Source organism: Solea solea, chromosome 7, assembly GCF_958295425.1.
Source record: "Solea solea chromosome 7, fSolSol10.1, whole genome shotgun sequence".
NCBI classification, from domain to species: Eukaryota; Metazoa; Chordata; class Actinopteri; order Pleuronectiformes; family Soleidae; genus Solea; species Solea solea.
Window position 1 is genome coordinate 18,598,914 of NC_081140.1, and position 24,932 is coordinate 18,623,845.

General features: G+C 43.0%; 2 protein-coding genes across 8 annotated transcripts; both read left to right on the plus strand.

The window, feature by feature from the left end:
• The first annotated feature begins 573 nt into the window (after window positions 1-573).
• LOC131462102 (diacylglycerol kinase delta-like) lies at window positions 574-15,386 on the plus strand. Of its 4 annotated transcripts, none has more exons than XM_058633035.1 (31): window positions 574-743; window positions 4,805-4,915; window positions 5,097-5,177; window positions 5,258-5,362; window positions 6,429-6,561; window positions 7,059-7,165; window positions 7,265-7,390; window positions 7,471-7,573; window positions 7,660-7,822; window positions 8,687-8,795; window positions 8,869-9,008; window positions 9,114-9,198; window positions 9,282-9,376; window positions 9,470-9,569; window positions 9,733-10,030; window positions 10,103-10,261; window positions 10,410-10,538; window positions 10,874-10,970; window positions 11,204-11,314; window positions 11,396-11,492; window positions 11,572-11,679; window positions 11,760-11,873; window positions 11,999-12,133; window positions 12,232-12,395; window positions 12,634-12,745; window positions 12,849-12,941; window positions 13,268-13,387; window positions 13,748-13,865; window positions 13,957-14,087; window positions 14,226-14,323; window positions 14,826-15,386. In XM_058633035.1, the coding sequence occupies exons 1-30, from the start codon at window positions 606-608 to the stop codon at window positions 14,313-14,315; spliced, it is 3,672 nt and encodes a 1,223-aa protein (XP_058489018.1). In that variant the 5' UTR covers window positions 574-605; the 3' UTR covers window positions 14,316-14,323; window positions 14,826-15,386. The 4 variants fall into 4 exon arrangements, with proteins under 4 accessions (XP_058489018.1, XP_058489019.1, XP_058489016.1 ...); XM_058633036.1 differs by lacking the exon at window positions 574-743 and adding an exon at window positions 3,328-3,476; XM_058633033.1 differs by lacking the exons at window positions 574-743; window positions 4,805-4,915 and having other exon boundaries at window positions 5,080-5,177; window positions 13,271-13,387.
• A 438-nt stretch (window positions 15,387-15,824) lies between these two features.
• Window positions 15,825-24,790, plus strand: LOC131462125 (coagulation factor X). 4 transcript variants are annotated; one of them, XM_058633082.1, is made up of 13 exons: window positions 15,825-16,949; window positions 18,185-18,404; window positions 18,515-18,658; window positions 19,778-19,855; window positions 19,941-20,110; window positions 20,188-20,212; window positions 20,591-20,704; window positions 20,794-20,928; window positions 21,326-21,585; window positions 21,955-22,069; window positions 22,420-22,616; window positions 23,314-23,439; window positions 23,673-24,790. In XM_058633082.1, exons 4-13 carry the CDS (start codon window positions 19,789-19,791, stop codon window positions 23,913-23,915), a joined length of 1,452 nt encoding a protein of 483 aa, XP_058489065.1. In that variant the 5' UTR covers window positions 15,825-16,949; window positions 18,185-18,404; window positions 18,515-18,658; window positions 19,778-19,788; the 3' UTR covers window positions 23,916-24,790. The 4 variants fall into 4 exon arrangements, with proteins under 4 accessions (XP_058489065.1, XP_058489068.1, XP_058489066.1 ...); XM_058633085.1 differs by having other exon boundaries at window positions 18,185-18,349; XM_058633083.1 differs by lacking the exon at window positions 15,825-16,949 and adding an exon at window positions 17,268-17,629.
• The last annotated feature ends 142 nt before the right edge of the window (window positions 24,791-24,932 follow it).

The window sequence follows — 24,932 nt, forward strand, 5'->3', positions numbered from 1 at the left end:
CGGCGACCGCTGGCCGCAGTCTAGTGCGAACACACGAACACACGTTTGCTGACTTTATCCGGCACATTAGCTTCATATATAAAATCCTCTGTGGAAGTTTGTGTAAAACACTGTGCTCCACTATGCAGCCACCAACAGCACACTTGTCCCTCCGCGTTGACATAATACCGCTCTTCCTCCCTCGCCTGCACTCTCGCAGGGACAAGGTGGAGCTAAGGTGGAGCTCTCGAAGTAAACTTACTGGTGGGGCGGTAACATTCGCGGTGAAATGCGCATTATGACGTCATAAGCGCAGGGAATTCAACATCGAGTGTTTTATCGCCTATACTTACACTAAGGGGAACCACGAAAACATGACGGAGTATTCTTTTTCCACACTTTGGTGACTGGTAGGGCCTCCAGAGTCCCAAATATAAGTATTAAAATGGTTAAAAAGTTGATTTTGCGTAATATGTCCCCTTTAAATCAATATGAAGTTACATGTAATACCAAAATGTAACCACCAGAGGTCAGTAAACACACTCAGTTTATCACACTGTGTTGCCCTCTGTCCGACGCTGGGGGGCGCTCCCTCCCCTGGTCCTCATCGGGGGTCTGATGGCAGGATGGCGGAGGCAGGGGGACCGGAGTCTGCAGCGGCCCGGTGCCCGGACGAGTCATCGGACAGCGAACCGGAGCAGGAACCCGGAACCCCGCAGAAACTCATCCGAAAAGTGTCCACGTCTGGACAAATCCGCAACAAGGTAGAGAGGCGGCGATCTTGCCATTTATTCCCACAATTTCTCAGTGGTCAGTGGGTTTCCATCTACACACAGCCCCGAGCTGCTGCACGGACACAACATAGAGCAGAACCTCATAAAAAGCATTACAGTTTAAAATGTCCTTGATCTGTAAAACAGTTAAATGTCATGTACTCTATCAGTTTGGCATGTTTCCGAACAAAGCACACTCCACACATCCTTTGTATTAAAAATAAGTCAAGTTTTTAGAGCCGCTCTCACTCCGTTAACCCTCGTCTCCTTCCATAAGCAACCGTATCGCTCGGCTGGAGATGAGGCTCAGTTGTTGATCTGAACACAGGAACATTTAATTAAAACCGATGTTGTTCCGTGGATGTGAAAATGCCGAATTGAAGAGTGAATGTCACTGAACTTCGATCTACTTTTATTCGTGTTCCACTTGTGTGCACATCTTGTAACCACGGGCATCACTTTAAATATCGCGGATTTTCAGCGGAGTTTGGCATCAAACCTAAAGCTTCAGAAGTTGAATATTTGGGGAAAAGGGACACTGCTTCGGTATAGCGATCATCTACAAAACAAGTCTGGGTCTGGATCCATACGTTCAGCGTGGGCGATATTTAACGTGTTTTAATGTAGTTTGACGCAACGAGTTGAGGTCGAATGCCGTTCGTCTTTAGCCATGGTTATAGCATCAAGCTAACGGAATAAAACAAGAATCGTGATGAGTCCCGGTTCTAAGGCGGAGTCACATCTCTGGTCTCGGTGAATAAATGTTGATGCAACTCGGAGTCCGTGGGTGTTGTTCTAACGGAAACCGTTATTTATAAGTCAGGCTAAGCTAACCAGCTAACCGAAGGGGGTCACAGGCCCGAGGAAAAGCCCCGCGTTTTCCCACTTCTGCCCCCCGTCAGAGGGCTTCACCCCAGAGGCCGGCTGAGTGCAGTAGCAACTGCTTGGTTGGTTGTGTTTGTGTTAGCAATAGGACATAACATTACCGGTGTTTCAGTAACTGTGACGTGTCTCTGACCGTTAACGGGTGTTTCACCCTCGTAAAGTGCACCGTGCTGCGTTAAAAGACCAGTGGATAAATTCGGGAAATAAGATACATAGTCTGAAGTATATCTATGCTCAATAATATTCACTTGTTGACAACTGCATCTGCAGTGTGTCATCATTAACTAATTTATCATTGATTCATTTGATGATCGTATTCTCAGTTACTCAATTAAATTTAAAATGATAAATATCAGTAAGTCCCACATTCCAAGGTAAATGTTACCAGTGGAATAATCAATTAACTAAATTAAATTATCATATATTTAAGATTTTTGTTTGGTACCTTTTACTGCTGAGTGTCTGTTCTGAGTTCTTCTGTACTAAATATAGTTATTATTTAAAGTCTCACAGTACACTTTGTGTCTTTTGGAACATTTTGGACTGGGAAGTAAATATCACTGTAACTCTCTTCTGTTGTGGCCTGGAACAAAACATCTGTTTATGATGAATCCTAAAATGATCTTGATAAATGAACTGTAAGAACATAAACGTATCAACGATCAAACATTATGAAGTTTCCTACAATCAGAGGGATCATGGAGCTGATGTTAATGCCAGCTGACACCAGCCAATCACAGGGTCTGTTTATCTCTACACTGACTGTAAACATAACAACTAATGTGTACTCTTTCTATTTGGATCATGTGATCATGATAACATTGTCACTAAAACTGACAACACTACTGATGTCATGTATAATTAATAACATCCATATGAACACACTTTTGGCCTGGCGTGTTAACAGACTCACAGAGACGGTTGATGATAATGGCTTTAAATTTCAGGTTATATGGACATTATGTCAATTGCATTTTTCATGGAACTCAATAAAAGGTTCCTACTGACCATTGTTGTCCATGTTTCCATTGGGGTGAGAGACCAGGGAAGATTAGGAATTAGCATGATGATGACGTGTGAACGACATATTACCTCAACAAGCAGTTCCACTCCAGCCCACCAGGCAGCTGAACTGAATTCATTAACTCATTCATTTCAACTCAAAATATATGGCCTTTATATAAAATGATTCTTCCATGGCTGTCAGGGTTGCAGGTGGTGTAATTGCTTTGTAAACACATAGTGAATGATGTGCATCTGATGCTTATGAAACTAAGTGTGTCAGCCTGCTGAGACTGTGTCACAGAGAGCGCTACGTTTGCTCAGTGTCATTGTTGGCTCAGTGTTTGGTTCAGTGAAGCCTGATGATGAAAGCAGATCCTGGAGCTGTTGAAGTCTCTTCATAGTAGAGACCTCTGGAACAGTTTTATTTTGAGGACTGGTGGTTCATGTGGTCAGCGCCAATATGTCTGTCAGGCCCTGAAGGCAGCAGCAGCTGAGTCCACATTGACGTAGATGTTTGAGTCACAGGAAGAGACTTTGGCTGGGAGTCTTCAGTTTTCTATTTCAGGCTACAGATGGAGTCATGTGGGACACAAGGAGGAAATATGGAGTGGTTACTGTCAGTAGGTTTTTTTCATGCTGGATTTACTAGTTCTACTCCCTGAACATTATTAGTTCCACTCTTCCAAGCCTGCGTAAGAGGAGGAATCCATGTTTCTGGGTTAAATCTGGAAGTTTCCTTTGAAAGAATTCCTTTATTTGAGTACTCGAGTGCAGAGTACAGATGAAAAGCTTTGAGCTGAAGTTCATATTTGTAATTATGACAGGAAGCTTAAGGTAAAACGTTTGTGTTTTATTTGTTTTAGTCATAAATCAATTTTTTACATTCCAAGAACAAACTTGATAAAGCTACTTTTCCATTTAATATTGTATATTGTGAAAGAAAGTACTCACAAGAAGCTGATTGTGGTGAATTTGAGAAAATCATTACACTCACTTACACAGTGTTAGGAATTATTTTAAGGGGCACTGTGCATCTTCCAGTCATTCCTGAACCTCATAATGTGTTATGATTTTGGTTTAGATTGTTTTGTTTCACTTCAGTCAGTAGTAAAGTGTCTTTGTACATTTCAACATTTCATAACATTTTCTGGTAATGCAAGTAGTTTCTTTTTGTAATGTCGGTAATGTGTTTTTTAACATTACAACATTTTGTAAAACATTTTCATAACTTATCTGAACGTGTCTGTAATGGAAACAGTGTATAAAACCTTTTTTATGATCACAAACATTTTCTTACACAACACTGCACTAGGATTGGAATAATCTGGAAATATACCTAGACTTTAGACTCGCTCATATTTATTGAGGAATTTAAGAGTTTTTTGGTGAGGGAGGCATATGGTTTTTCTTCTGTTTTTGTTGTTAAGTTTTATGATGTACAGTATGTTAATGTGTTCTCATTTGTGTGGCTGCTGCCTCAGCAATCTCATTGGGATTTCCTGTTTAAATAAGGGTCAGATAAAATAACATAAAAAAATCCACATTGCCAAGGTTTATTCTGTGGCTTTTTAATTTCCCATTTCCATTTCCTTCATTTGCAATAAATTTTAAATGTATTGTTAAGAGTGGGTGACGGGTATGGGATGGATTGTTCCTGTGTTTTGATCCTGTCAAGCTCTTTGGTTGCATCGATCTATCTCCTTGTGTCCCTCTCTCTCTCCCCCACTGTTCCTGCCACAGTCAAAGGTCTCTCTTGTCTCAGGCCTGTGTCTTTGCCTTAAGCTTTTCAAGGAAACTATTTATATTTGTTGTGTGACTCTTGGGTCTTGAACCAGTTGATTAAATGCAGCATGGGCTATGCTGCAGGCCACCACTTACTGCCCATAGCCACCACTGCTTGCCACGGTTTTCATTGTCCACAAAGATCTGAAACCAAACAACCTGAAACAGATGCTGTGTGGACACTGGTGTCCTCATGTTGCTTATAAACACAAACAGGTGTTGTTACAGTTTTATGTTGTTTACAAATGTTTTAATGTTGGTTACAAACGGGTTGATTTCATGTTGTGTTTCAGATGGTGCTTTGAAACAAACCAACTTGTTTGTCATGTGTCTGTTTGTCCCGCTTTGGTGTTGTGTCTCATGTTATTGTTGTGTTTCAGACAGTGCTGAAGGAGGGGACTCTGATGAAACAAACAAACTCGTTCCAGCGTTGGAAGCGTCGTTATTTCAAATTGAGAGGGAGGACACTGTACTACGCTCAGACTGCCAAGGTGAGACGCTTTGTTTCGAAGGCAGAAGACAGCAACAGGTGTCACAGTGACCTCAAGTCTGACCTGCATTTCTTTGTGTTGTTGGTCTGTCATTAGAGCTTATTTTCACTGATGAATGCTCGAACATCATAAATGTATAGTATACATATGTGACTGACTAGAATCTGTCTCTGTGTCTCAGTCCATCATCTTTGACGAAGTGGATCTGACGGACGCCAGCGTCGCAGAATCCAGCACCAAGAACGTCAACAACAGCTTCACTGTGAGTTTTCCGACACACTACTTTTCTGTGACACACACCTGTGTTGACACACTTTCTCTCATGACCTTTCTTTCTCTCAGGTGATCGCCCCCTGCAGGCGTCTCATCCTCTGTGCGGACAACCGGAAAGAGATGGAGGAGTGGATGGCAGCACTGCGGAGTGCCCAGAATAGACACAACTATGAGGTGTGTTCCTATTGCCAGTATTAAAAAAAAACATTACTGTTGTTACCAAGAAGTAGGGATGGGAATCTGTATCGGTCAGTATCGGTCCAATATTGGTCAAAACCACTGGATCATGCATTGGACATATAAAAAAGTAAAATCCTATACAATTCAAAAAGCCTACATGTTGCATGCTCCACTAAGCACAGACTGTAAAAATTAAAATGAAAATGAGCAGAAGCATTTTATCTGAGTCGTGTTTGAGCTGTTTGTTTCTTCTTTTTGGGAGAACAATATTCATTATACAGTTGGAGAATTATGTCTTTAAAATGACTCCGCACAAATGTGCGGAGTATTATTATATAACTTATTTAGTTAATAATAACTTAAATATTACAAAATGTATTTAATATTACATAGTAATTTGTTGTGTTTTAACACTGCCATATCTTGTACTATATATATACGTTGATGTTTTTTGTTCATTGTGAAACGTTTTTATTTTTCCTGCCGACAGAATAGAGATGCAAACAAGCATATAGCGAATCACAACATAAGTCTTGCTTGTTTGTTAATAGGCCCAGTTCTGCACATTTTCTTAGATGAATATTTACAACACACACTCTGATTACTTTGATGTGGACCAGTCAAAAGCAAAATACAATAAAAGCCACAATATTGCTTTGTGAGATTATGTCGTACTCAATTCCCTTGTAAGTCGCTTTGGATAAAAGCGTCTGCTAACTGACATGTAATGTAATGTGATGTCACTGATGCATTGAACTGCGCTGCATTGACTGGATACTGGTTTAAAAATATTATTAACATGCTAATAAATTGCATGGATAAAAATGCATCTGGTATGCAAAGGCCTTAACGCACCTCTGTTAACTAGACTAATAAATAGGCTGCCAACTATATCAAATCAAGAGGCAGCTTTAGCTGGTGGTCAACCATGCGCAGCAGCTCAATGAGAAGTACTGCACTCTGTGTCTGAGGCTGCGACATGTCCCATCCAGTGTGACCCATCGGCTGACTCTGTGTGTGTGTGTGTCTGTGTTTCTGTCTCTGTGTGTGTGCACGTCAGTCCACTCAGTACAGCATGGATCATTTCAGTGGAATGCACAACTGGTACGCCTGTTCCCATGCGAGACCCACATACTGTAACGTCTGTAGAGAGGCACTGTCAGGGGTGACATCACACGGCCTGTCCTGTGAAGGTAATATATGCACACGCACACACACTCACACTGAAAACACAGCTTTGCACAGCTTTTCTTCTGAGAACATTGCATTGACTCACATTATACAAAGCCTAATCCCTAACCATAACCAGTTAATGTTTGATGTAGCATTACCCAAACCATAAGTCAAAACTTAACCAGTACCTCAGAAATTAGGTTCAGCCTCATTGAGACCAGGTTTTGGTCTCCATAAGAACTACTGGTCCTGACAAGGTCAGGTTTTATGGTGTTTATGCCAGAAAAGGTCCTAAAGAGGCAACAAATAAAAGTATGTGTGAACACACACACACACACAATGTGTTGGCTCAACTGAACCTGAATCAGTTTTTTAGTCATTAGTGTTTCAGTCAGTCACATGAATCACATCAACCAAACCACTGAAGTCCAGGGGGGGAGTCACAACACAACGGGGAAGGGAATCATCAGTGTTAGTCTGGTACTTGACATGCTGTTTGTGTTTGTGTTTGTTTCAGTTTGCAAGTTTAAAGCTCATAAGCGGTGTGCGGTCAGAGCGACCAACAACTGTAAATGGACAACTCTGGCTTCGATTGGGAAAGACATCATCGAGAATGAGGATGGGGTGAGACACACCAACCTCTTTCTTCTGCCCCTATGTGCTTTCCGCTCTTTCTGACCTGTGAGCTCTCTCCTCTGACTCATCTGAACTCTGACCTTTCAGGTGTCCATGCCTCACCAGTGGTTGGAGGGGAACCTCCCAGTGTCCGCCAAGTGCAGCATCTGTGATAAGACGTGTGGGAGTGTTCTGCGGCTTCAGGACTGGCGGTGTCTGTGGTGTAAGGCCATGGTAAGACAAGGACAGGTCAGATGTCTTTGCTGCCCCCTGCTGGTGGACGTGTGTGTCTCAGCTATCCCTCTGTCCAACAGGTGCACTCCGGCTGTAAAGACCAGTTGTCCTCTAAGTGTCCCCTGGGTCAGTGTAAAGTGTCTGTCATCCCTCCAACGGCGCTCAACAGCATCGACTCTGATGGTGGGCAGTGCGCACTTGACCGATAACAACGGACGCACTTTCAACACCTCCTCTGGTCAGTCCTCACATGTCTCTTGTGTCCATAGGTTTCTGGAAAGCGTCTTGTCCTCCGTCCTGCACCAGTCCTCTGCTGGTGTTTGTAAACTCTAAAAGTGGAGACAATCAGGGTGTCAAGTTTCTGCGACGCTTCAAACAGCTGCTCAACCCGGCGCAGGTGTTCGACCTGATGAACGGAGGCCCTCACCTGGGGTGAGACACACACACACACACTTGGATTGTTGCGCTTAAGTAGCACAACCAGTGACTTCAGACTTGACTTGTGACCCTACCTGAAAAGGCTTGAGAATTGACCGGGCAGTATTTAATTATACCAGTAGGTGTCAGTAGTGGGTTGTTTTCCTCAAACTTCAGACACAGAAAAATACAACTGATCAGTTTTAATATTGTACTGTATGGATTAGGGCTGCAACTGACAATTATTTTCATAATCGATTAATCTGTCGATCATTTTCTCAATCAAGTAATTGTTTGGTTCAAAAAATGTCAGAACGTGTTGAAAAATGTTTGATCACTGTTTCTCAAACCTCGACATGATGATGCTCTTAAATGTCTTTGTTTTTGTCCACAAACCAAAATGATTCCGTTTGAATTATTTCTTTGTTGTATGGCGCAAAGAAACCAGAAAACATTCACATGTAAGAAGCTGAAAAATCAGGAAACTTGTTTTAATTCTTTACGAAAACCCTCAAATTGTTTAATCAATTATTTAAATAGTTGATGATTCATTTAGTAATTGACTAATCGAGTAATTGTGTCAGCCCTGGTATGGATGATAGTCCAGTATATGTTTGATATAAGATTTAACAACGCAGTGCAAGTCTAAACTTTGTGTGAACATCAAATTATTTTCTATATTGCAGTATCAGCAGTTTACGAAGTAATACAAACTTCAATTGATTGTTGGACAGCGTGATAGATTCTTAAGCTTTCTTAAAAATCAAACTATGATTTTACTTTGTGATCCTTAAGCTAAGTAGCTAAAAACAGTTTTCCTCTTGGCAACCACGATTAACTGAACATGTTTGATCACATGTAAACGTTGATCTTCATCAGGCTGCGGCTCTTTCAGAAGTTTGATACATTCAGGATCTTGGTGTGTGGAGGGGACGGCAGCGTCGGTTGGGTGCTGTCGGAGATCGACGCCCTGACACTACACAAACAGGTTTGTATTTGTCTCTTTGATGCTTTGACATGAAACATACTGGCCACATGCTAACAGCGTGTCTCTGGGTCAGTGTCAGCTTGGGGTTCTGCCTCTAGGGACCGGGAATGATCTGGCGCGGGTCCTCGGCTGGGGGTCAGCCTGTGATGATGACGCTCAGCTGCCTCAGATCCTGGAGAAGCTGGAGAGAGCCAGCACCAAGATGTTAGACAGGTGAGTGATATTTATGTCACACAGGAAAAATGAGTGATGCCAGTCACACAGGTGTGTGATGTCAGACGCTATCACACCGCATGGTGTCATTTTTGTGTCCTGCAGATGGAGCATCATGGTCTATGAGACCAAGTTCCCACGGCAATACTCCGCCTCCACGGTCACAGAAGATTGCAGTGATGACTCTGAGGTAAGAAAAAAAAATGACATCACTGGTTTTGGACCCTGATGGTGTGACCGTTCTGACCTTAGTGTTTGTGTTGTCTGATCCAGGTTCAGCAGATTCTAACATATGAGGACTCTGTGGCTGCTCACCTGTCCAAGATCCTGACCTCAGACCAGCACTCTGTCATCATCTCCTCTGCCAAGTATGACACCCTCCACACATGTACTCGGTGTGTGTTACTCACTGTGTGTGTGTGTTACTCACTGTGTGTGTGTGTGTGCGTTCATGTGTCCAGGGTTCTGTGTGAAACCGTGAAGGATTTTGTGGCTCGTGTTGGTAAGGCGTACGAGAAGAACACGGAGAGCTCAGAGGAGTCGGAGGCCATGGCCAAGAAGGTACATGCCGCTCATTTCTGATGTTTCTGCACATTCATGTGTCTGTTTCTATTGAGTCATGTATCTGTTGTCAGATTAGTTCCATTTGTTTCAGTTTCTGATGTTTCTGCAAAGTCGTATTATTGTATTTTCTAGTGTTGATCTGATCATGTGTTTGTCTCAGTGCGGTGTCCTGAAGGAAAAACTGGACTCTCTTTTGAAGACTCTGAACGAGGAGTCCCAGGCAACCACTGTCCTCCCCCCAGCCCCTCCCCCTGTCATAGCTGAGGAGGAGGAGAGAGCTGTATTTTCTCCCACCCTCCATCTTCCACCTCCTCATCATGCCCCACCCACCTCCACCCCCTGTTCCCCACGCACCAACAGCTCCTCCTCCGCCATCTTTAAACCTCGAGAGCAATTGATGCTACGTGCAAACAGTTTGAAGAAAGCCATCAGACAGATCATAGAGCACACAGAAAAAGGTACCATTCACCTGCTCACACACGCCATGTCAAAGCGAGCAGCACACTCACGTCTGTCCACTGTGTTCACAGCTGTGGACGAGCAGAATGCGCAGACACAGACACATGTGTTCGCTCTGACTCGAGCGGAGGAAGACAATGGTCTTGTGGAGGAGGAAGAGGAGGAGGAGTTGGAGGATGATAAGACGTCTCTGCAGTCCTACACTGCCAAACACCGCAGCACACGCAGAGGTGGGACACAAGACGATTGACTCGTTTCATTCAATCACCCTAGCCTTGTAGACCTCCAGTTTTTAATACAGTTTGTCTCTATTTGTCTATTTCTGTATCGCTTTCTGTTTGTCTCTTTCTGGCTGTCTGTCTCTATCTGTCTCTTTAGTCAGTAAGACACCCTGTGAGAAGCTGATTAGTAAAGGCAGCCTGTCATTGGGCAGCTCTGCATCACTTCCTGTCCACACAGGAAGTAGGGACAATATGCCCATGCTCAATACAAAGATCCTCTATCCAGGTAAGCAGCACAGTATTAATAGCAGCTAATGCTAAGCTAAGAGTGAAGAGTGAATCTGCTTCTCAGAACAGCTAATATATTAAGCTACAGCAAGTCTGCTGCAAATGCCCATGAAAGGTTTTTGTACTACTGATAAAAAAAAAAGAAAGAAAAAAACAGGACATTCATGTTTCTGAATAATCATTATTGTGTCTGCTGATTAACGTGTGTTACGATCAGCAGAGTGTCTGGGTCTGTAGAGTCATGTGTCCATTTCTAATGAGTCATCTTGTTTTTGATTATTTGTATTTTCTGGTGTTGATCTCTCTCCCCCTCTCTCCCCCTCTCTCTCTCAGGTCTCAGAGCAAGTCTCTCTAATTCTCTCTCCAGCAGTTCTGTGATCAGTCGACTGTTGGTTAACGCCGACCCGTTCAGCTGTGACCCTGAGAACATGTAAGTCAGAGGTCACAGAGAATTATGTGCTGAATACAATGTACTATGTACTTACTATTGTATCCATATTGAAAGCTTTATTATCTCTCATAGAGTCTATGTACAGAACATGTCTCCTTAGGGATGACATTACAAGAACTTAAAAGAACACATTTAATGTCAGTTTCATGTCAATGCATTGATAATGGATGCTCTTTAAAATAAAGCTAACCTGTGTTTGTTTGTGTGTGCAGAGATTGTTTCACAGAGAAGTGTGTCATGAACAATTACTTTGGAATCGGTCTTGATGCTAAAATCTCTCTTGACTTCAACAACAAGAGAGACGAGCACCCGGAGAAGTGCAGGTATGTCCTTGTGTCCTCAGAGAGACGGAGGCACACGGAGGCACTCAGCTGCCCTCTGACTGGTTGTTCTCATTTGTCTAGGAGTCGCACAAAGAATATGATGTGGTACAGCGTCCTGGGAACCAAAGAGCTGCTGCACAGAACCTACAAGAACCTGGAGCAGAGAGTTTTGCTGGAGGTGAGTCATAGAAGTATGCCCATTAGCTGCAGCTCAGTCATGTGACTGTTAACCACACGTGTGTTGGGTCTGTGTGCAGTGTGACGGCCGGCCCATCCCCCTCCCCAGCCTCCAGGGCATCGCAGTGTTGAACATCCCCAGTTACGCCGGAGGGACCAACTTTTGGGGTGGAACCAAAGAGGACGATGTAAGAACCCACCTCACTCCTGCCTGTTTACCATTTAAGCTGATTAGGAGTGTCATTATGTGTCTCTGTCCCTCCGTCAGACATTCACCGCTCCGTCCTTCGACGATAAGATTCTGGAGGTGGTGGCAGTGTTCGGCAGCATGCAGATGGCCGTGTCGAGGGTCATCAACCTGCAACACCACCGCATAGCTCAGGTACTTCCACACATCTTCCACTCATTTGTCTATCCCTCTCTATCTCTATCACACCTGTCTTTCTCTTTCATTGTGTAACTGTGTCTCTCTCTGTCTCACTCTATGTATCCGTCTGTGTCTCTCAGTGTCGGACGGTGAAGATCACCATCCTTGGAGATGAAGGCGTCCCTGTTCAGGTGGACGGCGAGGCATGGATCCAGCCTCCGGGTTACATCAGGATCATCCATAAGAACCGGACCCAGACTCTGACCCGAGACCGAGTGAGTTGTATGATGTGGGCAGGGCTGAGCTGAATTTACCTCAGAATTATTCACTGTGGTTACTAACTAGTAGTGTTTGTTGCTGTTGTGTGTTTGAGGCGTTTGAGAGCACACTGAAGTCGTGGGAGGACAAACAGAAGTGCGAGTTTCCCCGGACTCCGCCCCCACAGCCCGCTCTTTCCTCCACTCCAGAGGTTGTCTCTGAGGAAGAGGCGTCACTTGTCAGTGAGTTTGGTCAGGCGGCAGGAACGCTCATACACAGGTAAACGCATGATAACCCCACGTGTTCAGAGTGCAAATAATGGCAGACACCAACAATGAAAAAAAAGAAAACACACAGTCATAGTCACAGACAGTCACATAATGATAAACACTCAGTAAGGTCAATCATGCAAAGAGTAATGTTACTTCTCAGTTCTTTCTATGCTTTCCTGACTATGTTAAACAAATCCGTTTATGTGTCAGTTATCTATATAAATATGAATGTATGTCTTCTTCAGTATCCGCGAGGTCGCTCAGTCTCACCACAGTATGGAACAGGAATTAGCTCATGCTGTCAACGCCAGCTCAAAGGCCATGGACGTGGTTTACGCCAACTCCAATAGCTCTGGGGTATGATGCATGTGTTCTAACCCAGATCTCTGGTCCATGCTATTATGTCCTGATCTCATCTGTCCTGGTCTCCTGCTAAGGTTCTGATTTTGTCTCTATCCAGGGTCTGAGCTGTGGTGCGGTCGTCCACATGGTTGTTAACGTCAAAGCTTTACTCAGCGAGACTGAACTGCTGCTGGCTGGAAAGATGTCCATGGTAATGTGTCCTCAACCAAACCAATCAGAATCTGTGTATAATTGTGCTGCATTTGCATTTACATTTAGTGCCAATGTAGTTGCACACACTAATAATGTTTATATAATGTATATATTGGTACTTATTTATTCAGCTCTTGTGTATTTGACACAGAGGTAAATATTTTATTGTATATAATCTTTATTCTTTTTTTTTACGTTTAATATGTTAAAAAGATATTTTTCTTAGTATATTGTTCCTTAGTGAATGTCTTAGTATAGGCTGTGATTCATCTAATCTGGTCTTGGTCCAGGCCCAGTTCTGATGTTGTTAATCTCTGTGTGCAGCAGCTGGATCCTCCTCATCAGGACCAGTTGAACTCGGCTCTGAACTCTGTGGCTCAGCAGCTCCGTCGACTGACGGACGTTCCTTGGTTGTGTTCCATCATCGACCCATCAGACCATGAGGTAACGTGGACTGCTGGATGTTGTTGGGCGTGTTCCATTGGATCTATATTAACTGAGACGAAGATGCATTATTCAAAGATTCCATATAAACAATGACATCTAACTGCTCTGCTCCAAATGTGAAAGGATTTTTCCTTGAATTAAGCTTGGCTCTTAAACAAACAAAGAAAAAAAACAGGCATGCCTGTAGAGGGCGCCACATAGTTCAACTGTCCTTATTAAACATCGAGAGCTTTCAGTCATCCGCCTCTGCTAATCATCATTTGAACATACAGCATCTTCAAGAGGACAAACATGCTAACACACATGGCTGTCTGGTCCTTTAATGCTCTCTCTCTCTCTCTCGCTCTCTCTCTTAAGGGTCCTCTGATAGACTTCTCCAAACGTAGTCGCAGCGCCAAGTTCCGTCTTGTCCCAAAGTTCAAGAAAGACAAAAACAACAAGAACAAGGAGACGTGTGCAACTCTGTGTCTACCTGGTAAATATCTGCAGTTTCCTGTCTATCTGAACCTTATCCTGTCTGCCTGCCTGTCTGTCTCTCTGTCTAAACCGCATCCTCTCTGTCTCAGTTCATCAGTGGGGGACTGAGGAGGTGGGGGCATGGTTGGAGTTCCTGTGTCTCACAGAGTACAAGGACATCTTTATAGGACACGACGTCCGCGGGGCTGAGCTCATCCACCTGGAGAGGAGGGACCTGAAGGTAGCACCACCGACTGCAAACAGCTACCTGCACAATGAAGATTAGTTGATGGATAAAATAAAAAAAAACATTGTGACATGAATGTATGTGTGTGTGTGTGTGTGTGTGTGTGTGTGTGTCTCTTTTTCTCTCTTTCAGGACCTTGGTGTAACTAAGGTCGGTCACATGAAGAGAATTCTTCAGGGAATCAGAGAACTGAACAGGAACAGCAGCGCCAGTGAAGCTTGATGATCCAGGTCAGTGTCTGTGTCCTCTGAGGACAACAGACTGAGGACTTGGGTTTGTCCCAAACTCAGTTCCAAACTATGTTTACCTGACTGAAATATAACCCAAATGTCAGTGCCTTCTGTTTCCATGAGTTGCCATTTTGTCCACATCCCAAGAGCAGCAGTTTCATTTGTTGGGTGAATTTGTTTGTCTCAGTATATAGTTTAAGGTGTAAATGCAAACTAAAGTTTAAGGGTTCACATTTGCCTTAGAAATAAAGGTAATCCTTTGCCAGTTGTGGTGTAGAACCAGAAATAACTCAACACACCACTTTTCATATACTTTGTGATTGTTTATGATTGTCTGCTCAGAGGGACACTTTGTTCATTTTGAACTTGGTCTTTAATGATATTTAGTGGTTTGAACAGATATCGGAATTTCAGATAAAAAGTGACGGCCCTTGTGTCACGCTCAGGCTCGGATCCTCGTATTTACTCGGTTTACTCTCCTGAATTATTGCTGTTGTTGTAGGAACCGCTCCCTGATGGCCCCCTACCTGTGCTGCTACTTACCGCCTGATCTGACCTCTGACCCTGGACCATGACCAGGAATGGACCAAATGTTACAGTGACTCTGAGACCATGTGACACACCAAGAACCAATGGGATAATTCACCTGTGCCTTGTCTTTTTCACCCACTCATCCACCCAACCAATCCACAGACACTCAAAGACCAAGGCAAGTGTGAGTGGAGACAACATGGCTGACTCATCAGTGTAGAGTTGCTTCACACTGTAAAAAGGAACGCGTCCCCCTAAAGACGAGACCATCAGCAAAAAAAAACACGTCCCTATAAAGACAGGGGCAAGTGTATTGTCTGTTTCTACCTGTGTGTGTGTGTCTGTGTCATCAAATGATGCGATGTACTATGAAGCAGGATTTGCAGTTATCCAGACAACTTCAGGTTTTCAATCCTTGGATGCTTGTAGACTTCTAATTGAGGTAAATCACCATGGTAACTAATGCTAAATCTCCAACCTGCTCTGGAGTAGATTAAGTTCTACTTATAAGATAAAACTTGTATCACATGAAGTCACCTACTGTATTTTATTCATTTTTCCGATGATGTCACCACCTCTTCCACACAAACAGGCTTGTAGCTGGTTAAGGAAACCTAGGGTTATTAACGAGTTTGGGTGCATCGGTTATCACTCACTCATTCATCTTCTACCACTTTATCCTCCGCATGAGGGTCGTGGGGGGGCGCTGGTGCCAATCCCAGCTGACATAGGGTGAAAGGCAGGGTTCACCCTGGAAATCAGAATCAGAATACTTTATTAATCCCCAGGGGGGAAATTGTTTGTTACCAGTCCATCACAGGGACACAGAGACAAACAACCATCCACTCTCAAACTCACACCTATGGTGAGTTTAGAGTGTCCGATTGACCTAATCCCCAGTTTTTGGACTGTGGGAGGAAACCCGGGCACACATGGGGGAAAACATGCAAACTCCATGCAAAAAGGCCCTTGTTCCAACTGTGTTCGCTTTTATCCATTATCTAGAAGTCCATTGTTAATTCCAGTCAAACCTGACGAGTGGTAACATATCCTGGGTGTGTTGAACTCGCTTCATAGTAGAGGTCCCACGAGTTTTGTTGTATTGTGTTTGTCGACGTGTGAACAGACGAAAATAACGTGATGTGATAATCAGGTTCACGTTCTGATCTGTGTGTTGTGTTTACGTTGTTTTCAGTCCCATTGACGGTCACATTGTTAATCAACATTGTATGACATCATCATCAACAACATGCTGTGCATCTGGAAGCTGATCTTTTTAACTATTTAGGTCGTCGACAGATGTTTGTGTCCAGTTGTTAATGTCATAGCGTGCTAACGCCCGTTAGCGTTTGCTGTGCTCCACCATGTTAGTGCCTTGCTGGAGGGCGGCGCTTCACCGCCTGATGTTACAGGACCACTGCGTCTGATCCGTCCTATGTATTTATTAGATAATTTATGTTAATGATACTGTAGCTGTCATACCTCTGTGTGTACATATGCCCCCTGCTGGGCCGTCAATGTAAATACAGTCTGCTATTCAGTTCTCTTTTACATGTTTACTGTCAACAAACGGTAAATAAACCCTTTAAACAACAACGAGGTGTGTTTGTGTCACAAATAAGTAAATTACCTCTCCCTGAAACAGGACGTGACACCACAACATAAACCTGTTTGTATTTTTCGAAATGTGCAAGTTACAAGAATCCGTTTGTTTCAAAGCATCAAAGATAAGAAATTCAGCTGCATCAGGTAAGTTATTCGTTGATTGCTTCGTATGTATCAGGGATTGTAACGTATGTAACTGGTTTTTGTTGTTTTTTCAAGATGTATTTGTTAAACTGTTCTAAATAGTTTTTTTTCCCCACCTCAACAAGGAGACAGAGAGGCAATCGAGATATATGCTGAGCGAGGAGAACACGAGAGTGAGGTGCATTCTCAGCGGTTGCGAGGATCTAAAGCTCAAGATCAAGTACAGTCATGCCTCTTCACAGACTCACATTCATGCAGTAACTGCAGTCATGATTCCAGCTGTCAACAGGAGTCAAGACTGAGGAGACAATATAATCAACGTAATTTCAAATAGTCATATTTCATGGTGAGGAGTTATTTAAACAAAGCTATCTGTAATTCATTCTGACTTTAATTCTGTCTATACAGTTAACTTTTCAACATCTGTAATGTACATTTTAAACCAAAAAAACGGCTTTTTACATTAATGTTAGTGGGATTTCCCTTCATAAATACCAATAATCTGCTTCGATCATGACCCGCCTTAATTGCAGTTTCAGATATCTTTAGTTTTATTCTGACAAAATCAAACTTAAGGTAGTTGAATTATTAAAGATTAATTGAACCTGAATCATGAGGCATTAGGCATTAATCCTCTTCCAGTGAGGATTCCACTCAAGGGAAGATCTAGTGATGGATGTATGAGGCTTTCGTAGGGTGTGGCCTATCCATCTCCATTTCCTTCTTTCTAATGGTGACTTCCACCAGTTCCTGGCCTGTTCTCTCTTGTAGGTCTTGATTATTGATCTTCCTGGGCCACCAGATTCCAATGATATAGCGTAGTCTTGAGTTAATGAAGTTTTGGAGTTTCTTGATGTTAAGTTGTGCCAGGCCCCACGTTTCACATCCATACAGCAGGATGGACTTTACATTTGATTCGAGGATCCGTAGTTTGGTTTCTTTGGAGATGAACCTTCCCCTCCATGACACTCCCGAGATAAGTGAATTCCTCCACTGTCTCCAGCTCTGTTCCTCTGCAGCACACAGGTTTGGCCTTCCCAGCTGTTTTGACCTGCATTTCTTTTGTTTCTGTTGCGTTCATTGACAGTCCTACTCGGTTCGAGTTGTGTTCTAGTTTCCCCATTTTCTCTCTCATCTGGCTGATACTATGGCTCAGGAGGGCGAGGTCATCTGCGAAGTCCAGGTCATCTAGCATGTCAATCAGTGTCCACTGTATCCCTGTCCTTGCTTCGTTTGTGGTCTCCCTCATTACCCAGTCTAGTGTGATTATGGAGAGCAGAGGGCTTAAGAGACACCCCTGTGGTCATGTTGAAAGGCTCCGTCAGATCTCCCTCGTGTGCTACCTGGGCTTGAAAGTTAGTGTAGAAAACTTTAATCATGTTGATGATCTTTGTGGGGGTTCTGTAGTTGGCATGGATGTTCCATAGTGTGGTCCTGTTAACTGAGTCAAAGGCCTTCTCGTAGTTTACAAAAACAGCATACAGTTGTGAGTTGAATTCTGTGGACTATTCAACTATAATTCTCAGGGTTGCAGTCAAATCTCCTTTCTTCAGTATCTTAATGATGGTACCTTTCTTCCAGTCTAGGGGTATCTTCTCTTCTTGCCATATTCTGCTAAGGAGTGGGTGGAGGACTTCAACAGACAGTCTCTTTCCAAGCTTCAGGGGGTATATACCATCCAGTCCTGCAGCTTTACCATTCGGTGATTTGATGGTTTTACCAATCTCTGCCTTGCTTGGTGGTCCGGTGTGTATATCAAGCAATTCTGTTTGAGGTTCAACTTCCGGTGGGTCTGGTGGGGGTGTGTGGTGTTCCATTCGTTCTTCCTTTGTTGCAAGCAGCTTGCCCTCTTTGTCTTGTACCGGCTTGTTAATTTGTCTCCTTCTGCCACTTGTTTTTGTAATTCTGTAGAGTTTTCATATCCTGCTTCGATGCGGCCTCTGCCTCCATGGTCATATCTTGCGAGTGTGGGGACTGCGGCGACTGCGACATCCCTAGGTGCTCCGACTTCACAGGCGACCACAGGGAATCATGAGAGGACATAAATAATTGCAGGTATAGTGACAATGAAGTTTTGTAAATGGATAAACATGAAATATCTTTGAAAGTGTTAGTGGCAGTCCATGGCCTAGTGCAAAGGGACCTTTGCTGGTTTGAATCCAGACGGGTTAAAAGCTGGGGGAACCTTTGAGTGACGTACACAATCCCCATTAATTGTGTTAATCTGACACTCTAAGTTTTCCCCAGCTCAAGATGAAGCCTTGCTACAGCAAAAAGACATTGGTCAATTTATATATGAACTGGTGTTTGTTTAAGGTTTGACAAATTTGACATCATTTGTGTAAATCTAATATGGGACCCATGATTACACCATAGACTGTAGTTCATAATGATAAAACACACGAGAAGCTGTATTTGTATATAAAGAATGTGTGGATGTCATGGGCTGGTCGTGCAAAGTCCTAGAGTTTGAACCAGTGAAATAAAAGTTCTAATTTCATGGGAAATTCTTCCAAAGATAGAGCCAAAGAATATTTCCACAGGTGATGGATCCACTCACTACAATCTAAGGAAAAAATGTCCTGTATGGTTCCATACAGGATGACGTGTCACAGTGTCACAGAAAAAATCAATACCCCCAGTCTTTTTACACATTTCTCTGGATGTCATAACAGTAATAGACGTTGCGTGATGTCCTCTACAGCAGTTGATCATTTCCTGTTATGTCAGCACAGTCATCTCATGTCGTCCTCTCAGCTGTGACGTCTCTGTGTCAATATTTGTCAAACGATCGATAGATCAACTTCGTCCCAGTCATCCATTTTACAACAAAGCAGTCACTGTATGTTCTCTCTGGGGATATTTGGGTTACAAAAGAGGACATCAGGGGACATTAGGAGATGCCAAGAGACAACACAAGATACCAAGAGACCGCAAGGAGACGTCAAGAGACTAAAGAGGACAGCAGGGGGTAGCAGGGGACACAACAGGGGATATTAGGAGATAACAAAGGACAACAGAAAGAGACGGTGGGAGACAAACAGGTGTAAACAGGAAGGGGAAGGTAGGACGGGTGGACGTTCAAAAACAATATGAACAGATTGCTGTGCAGCATTTTCTGTCTCACATGTTTGGTTTGTAAATGTCTTCGACTTTCTTCTCTTTTATCCACAGAGACAAAGACGATGATGTCACCTCTGACCGTGACTGTCTGCAGTCTGCTGCTCTGCTATGACATCATCCACTGCGCAGGTGAGGCAGACAGACAGTATAGGTGAGACAGACCTGGTAATGAACAGACACAGGTTGACACAGTTCTGCTCCTCCTGCTCCTCAGTGTTCCTGGACCCTCCCTCAGCGGGTCAGATCCTTCGCTCCTCCACTAGGAGGCGCCGTGCTAACGCCCTCTTCGAGGAGATATTACCTGGAAACCTGGAGCGGGAATGTTATGAGGAGATGTGCTCCCAGGAGGAGGCGCTAGAGATCTTCCAGACCAAAGAGACCATGGTAATGAGAGAAAAATAAAGCATGTGTGTCTGTATGAGGTCACAGCAGGTGTTTCATTGTCACTGTTTTGTCCACAGCTCGAGTTTTGGTACAGATACACACGTAAGTACATCCTTATCCTCATTGTTTACACCTTCTGCTGCTTGTTTATGGTTCTCAAACCTGCATCTAGAGGCTATTAGCGGAGCTGCAGTCCCTAAGTGCTCAGTTGTGGCAGTTATTCCCACTTTGGTTATGATTTTGTTTCCTCAAAATATCAACTTTTATATTTAATAAAGATAACAAAAAAAATAATGATATAATAAAATAGAGTATCATCGGCGTAGAGCAGTGATTCATAAACAGCACTTTAGTAAGAAACTGCATCGACAGCATTTTATTCAACAGTGTTTCATCAAGTGAATATTCAATCTGAAATAAATGTAAAACCACATATGATTGAGTCGTGCTGCTTTCAAGTGTCGCTTCTTTATGTCATAGAGCTGAACCCCTGTCGGACCAACCCGTGTCTGAATGGTGGCATCTGCACTATGGAGCAAGAGAACTTCCTGTGTCTCTGTCCTCCACAGTACCATGGCAAGACTTGCCACTTGGGTAAACACCAAAACCAAAACCAGAATCTTGGGCAATCAATAAAGCAGAAAACCTGTAGCCTTGATGTGTGATCTGTGATTGTGTTGCAGAGGTGTTGGAGTGTCGCTATAAAAATGGAGAGTGTTTGCAGTATTGCACCGACCTGCCAGGGGGCGCTGGAGTGCAGTGTGGCTGTGCCGACGGATTCAAACTGGATTCTGACGGACAGAGTTGTTCCGAAGCTGGTGAGAATCAGGGCTTTTCTACGTCCGTGGAAAACTATTTCACATTTACAACTTGCGCGTACTTGATCTCACATTTCATTCCAAAAGTGACATTTTGTTGAGTTGTTGTGGGCACCAGTGCACCTTCTCGCATATACTTAACTTTTGACTAAAACAAGAGTTTGCCACCCACTGGATTGGAAAGTATCCGGCTACATGAAGCATGTGCAGTCAGGGGACTTAAAATGGAGGTGTGTTTATGTTTGTCTGCATGGACCATGCTTAGGGCCCCATAAAGGCTTGGAGCGGCCCTGATTCTAGTGGACCTCTGCAGCCCTCACAGTACCACACAGTTACACTGTATCCACTGACAAAGAGAACCTGTTCAGAACTGTCTTTGTCTGTTGTCCCCCTCCAGTGTCTTTCCCGTGTGGTCTTCAACGGATACAGACATGGTACCAAGGACGCTCTCTTCGGGACAATGCTACCATGAGGACAGAGGACAACAGCACAGAGGACTGGGATGTTCATCTGAACCTCACGGAGAAAGAGGACAAGAGGACGACAGTGAACACAACTGGAAACAGCACAGCTGAGACTCGGGTGGAGCAAGGAGGCGGCGTCGATCTGCGGATTGTGGGTGGAGATCTGGAAACACCAGGGGGGAGTCCCTGGCAGGTGAGGAGACTTAACGATGGGTTTAAAGGGATAGTTCCGGTTTTTTTTAAGTGTGTGTTGTTGTGAACTTTTGGCACATCGTTAGAGCTGACATCTCTTTAACAACAGATTTCAGAAAATTCTTCTTGAGCTTAAGGCTAGAATACCTTTACTGCTTTATCGCAGCAAAATGAATGGAGAAAATCAGTAATTTATATTCATTTTGTGACTTTGGTGTTTAAAATCCTTTTTTCAGATTTACCTCACACTGACACAAAATCACCAATTAAAGCAGCAGTAGACCTGCAGCTGCTGTGTCCTTGTGAGCTAAAAACATTCCTTTTTTTTTCTTCTTTCAACTCTTTGGTGAATAGTGTGTATTTGTGTCAGGTTCTGTTTCACAGGTCTGACGGTTATGGTTTCTGTGGAGGAACTCTGGTCTCTGATCATTGGGTCATCTCAGCTGCTCACTGCTTCGAAGAGTCTACAGACTACGTTACCATAGGTGTGTGTGTGTATTTGTATATATGTGATTGTGAGGACAAAAACTACTAAAAAAGTGGGGATATTGTGGGAAAATAAGGACATTTTAGCAGGTCTTCCAAACTTCAAAGGACTTTTTAAGGATTAAGACCTGATTTTAGGTTAAAATTAGCTTTATGTTAGGGTTAGGGTTATGCATTTATTATTGTGTTATTTATATGACATATTTTGTGCAGTGAGTGTGTTATTTTCACACTTAATACACGTTATTCAACAATTTCCCAGATGGCGACATTCGCTGTGTTGCTTCCATTCAATGAAATATTCCACAACCTGTTTGTCCTCCATCTCTCTGTGTCTCCATCTCTATAGGAGACTATGATAAGCGGCGTCCTGATGAAGACGAGCAAGTGATAAAGATTCAGAAAGTCTTCGTTCATCCTCATTTTCACTCCTTCACCTTCGACAGTGATATTGCTCTCGTGCTCCTTGCTCAGCCTGTCCGCAGAGGTCCCACTGCTGTCCCGGCCTGTCTCCCCGACAACCACCTGTCCAAGTACTTGCTGAGGGTAAAATATTGGAATGATGTGACTGAAAGTCGGTCTTCTCTATATTAACAAGCAATGACAAACACAGACACAGGTTTCTACTAATAACATTAATTAGGGTTCCACTCCAGGTTTAAGAGAGGCAGGGTCATGCTTAGGGCTCAAACAATTATGTTTTCATTTTCTGCTTCTTAAATGTGAATATTTTCTGGTTTCTTCTTCCATGTAACAAAGGAATCTTTAAAACTGAACAATTTTGGTTTGTGGACAAAAACAAGACATTCGAGAACATCATCACTTCCTGGTTTGATCAACATTTTCCAACATTTTATGATATTTTACGGAGCAAATGTAAACAATCGACAGATTAATTGATCTATATATTATGCTTTTATTCAAGTGCAAGGGTATGTCACACTAAATAATTGACACTTTGATGACCTGTAAAAGCTGTTTTGTTTTGAAACTGCATATGTGTTTCCTGTATTTTCTGAATGTGTTCCAGTAAAAGGATTAAGAAATTATACTGAAAAGTCATTATAGCGTATATATATATATATATATATACATACATATATATACATATATATATGTACACGTTAACTTATTTGTGTTGTGTTGGGGGTAGGTCGCTGCTCAGGTTGTCAAAATGAACAGAATTCAATGCAGTGTCCTCAGAAGAATAGCTGTGTAAATCCCTGTGTGTGTGTGTTCTCAGGAAGGCACCTGGGGCGTGGCGTCAGGTTGGGGTCTCACTCGGTACTTGGGCAGGTCGTCACGCTTCCTAAGGAAGGTGACGCTCCCGGTGGTCAGTTACAAAGCGTGCACTGCCTCCACTGATCAGGTGATCAGCTCACACACTGTGAAGAACACGAGCACATGTTCTCAAATCACTGCTCAGTTATGAGGAACTAAATAAAATGTTATTGTACTGATAAAATGTTTAACTTTTTACAATGTGACATTTTCAAAAATGTTTTCACAAAGCTTTTGTTTTACTATACAGTTACGTTTTCTTGTCATGTTTTTTCATGATGTGTGTGACCAAACCTGGCATGTGCTGTGTGCCTTTTGCAGGTGATCACAGACAACATGTTCTGTGCCGGTTACCTCGACAAGAGCATGGACGCCTGCAGTGGTGACAGTGGAGGACCCTTTGTGGTGAACTACAGAGGAACCTGGTTTTTGACCGGCATAATTAGCTGGGGAGAAAGATGTGCTGCTCAGGGGAAGTACGGAGTTTATACCCGCCTGGGAAACTACCTGAGTTGGATAAGAGACACCATGGAGAGAGTGGATCTAAACGGAACCACGAGCTGAAAGAGGAAGACTGACACTGAAAACTGATGAGGCCCGAAGCAAACTGATGTCTCATTAATCATTCAACATTAAATCACGTTTGAATTTTATGTAGCTGATCCAACCAAAAACTATACTATACTATAATCATTGACTGTTGTGTTTATTTCAAATGACTGTAAATACATTTATGTTTGATAACATGGTGTAATAATGTGTTTTTTTGTTACTGGTTTATTTGACAGGGACAGAGCATGTTAATGAACAAACCTGAATAAATAGGAAATGTAAACATGCTGGATTAAATGATTAATGATTGACTGGATAGCCCACTCTAGTGGTGGCTCTGTTGCTAATACTACTTCATTAGTTTTTTAGTTTAGGTCTATATACATTTTGTCATCCACCCATTTCCATGTTAGGAGTTTCCAAATCAGGCAAACTCTGCCCAATGCCTGATTTTTTTTAAATGCCAAAAAGCGAGCTGAGAGCTGAGTGAGGGAGATGCAGGGGCGTGAGTCTGGTAGTGAATTTGACACCAGTTCTCAACTCACACTGTGCTTCCACTGGTGGAGAGAGAGAATGTAATGAAGTGACACCTCCAGCGTTTTAAAAGAGGGAGGAGTCTGGGACAACAAGCTTCGCGCTGATTGGATAAGATGGTAACAAAGCGTGTTCCAGTGAAGCAAGAGTGGATCAAACAGCCAATGTTAAAATTTGAATGCAGTAGCTGGTGTTTGACCTGAGAGGCAGTATGCTGATTTTTATCATGTATAATTTCAAATACTGTTCACCAGAGATGTCAAACTCATGGCCCGTGGGCCATATGTGGGCCCCCAATCAATTACATGCAGCCCACCACGTTATATCATGTTATGATTAAAACATGGACCTCCTCTTCCTTGTTTGTTTTGAGCTTGTTTTTCACATTTTGTTATTTACCTAATTTTAGATTCTGTTTTATTAGATTTATTTTGCATCATAAATATGTTTTTATTGTAAAGCACACCACATTCCATGTCCAAACAAACTCTGAAA

What these genes read in the sequence shown, in the direction of transcription:
- LOC131462102 (XM_058633035.1), top strand. Translation starts at nt 606, where the DNA reads ATGGCGGAGGCAGGGGGACCGGAGTCTGCAGCGGCCCGGTGCCCGGAC. An exon ending in CCCTGACACTACACAAACAG is followed by an intron (nt 8,796 to 8,868) that starts GTTTGTATTTGT and finishes TCTCTGGGTCAG; the next exon opens with TGTCAGCTTGGGGTTCTGCC. An exon ending in GTCATCATCTCCTCTGCCAA is followed by an intron (nt 9,377 to 9,469) that starts GTATGACACCCT and finishes TCATGTGTCCAG; the next exon opens with GGTTCTGTGTGAAACCGTGA.
- LOC131462125 (XM_058633082.1), top strand. Translation starts at nt 19,789, where the DNA reads ATGATGTCACCTCTGACCGTGACTGTCTGCAGTCTGCTGCTCTGCTAT. An exon ending in CAGGGGGGAGTCCCTGGCAG is followed by an intron (nt 21,586 to 21,954) that starts GTGAGGAGACTT and finishes TATTTGTGTCAG; the next exon opens with GTTCTGTTTCACAGGTCTGA. An exon ending in TACAGACTACGTTACCATAG is followed by an intron (nt 22,070 to 22,419) that starts GTGTGTGTGTGT and finishes CCATCTCTATAG; the next exon opens with GAGACTATGATAAGCGGCGT.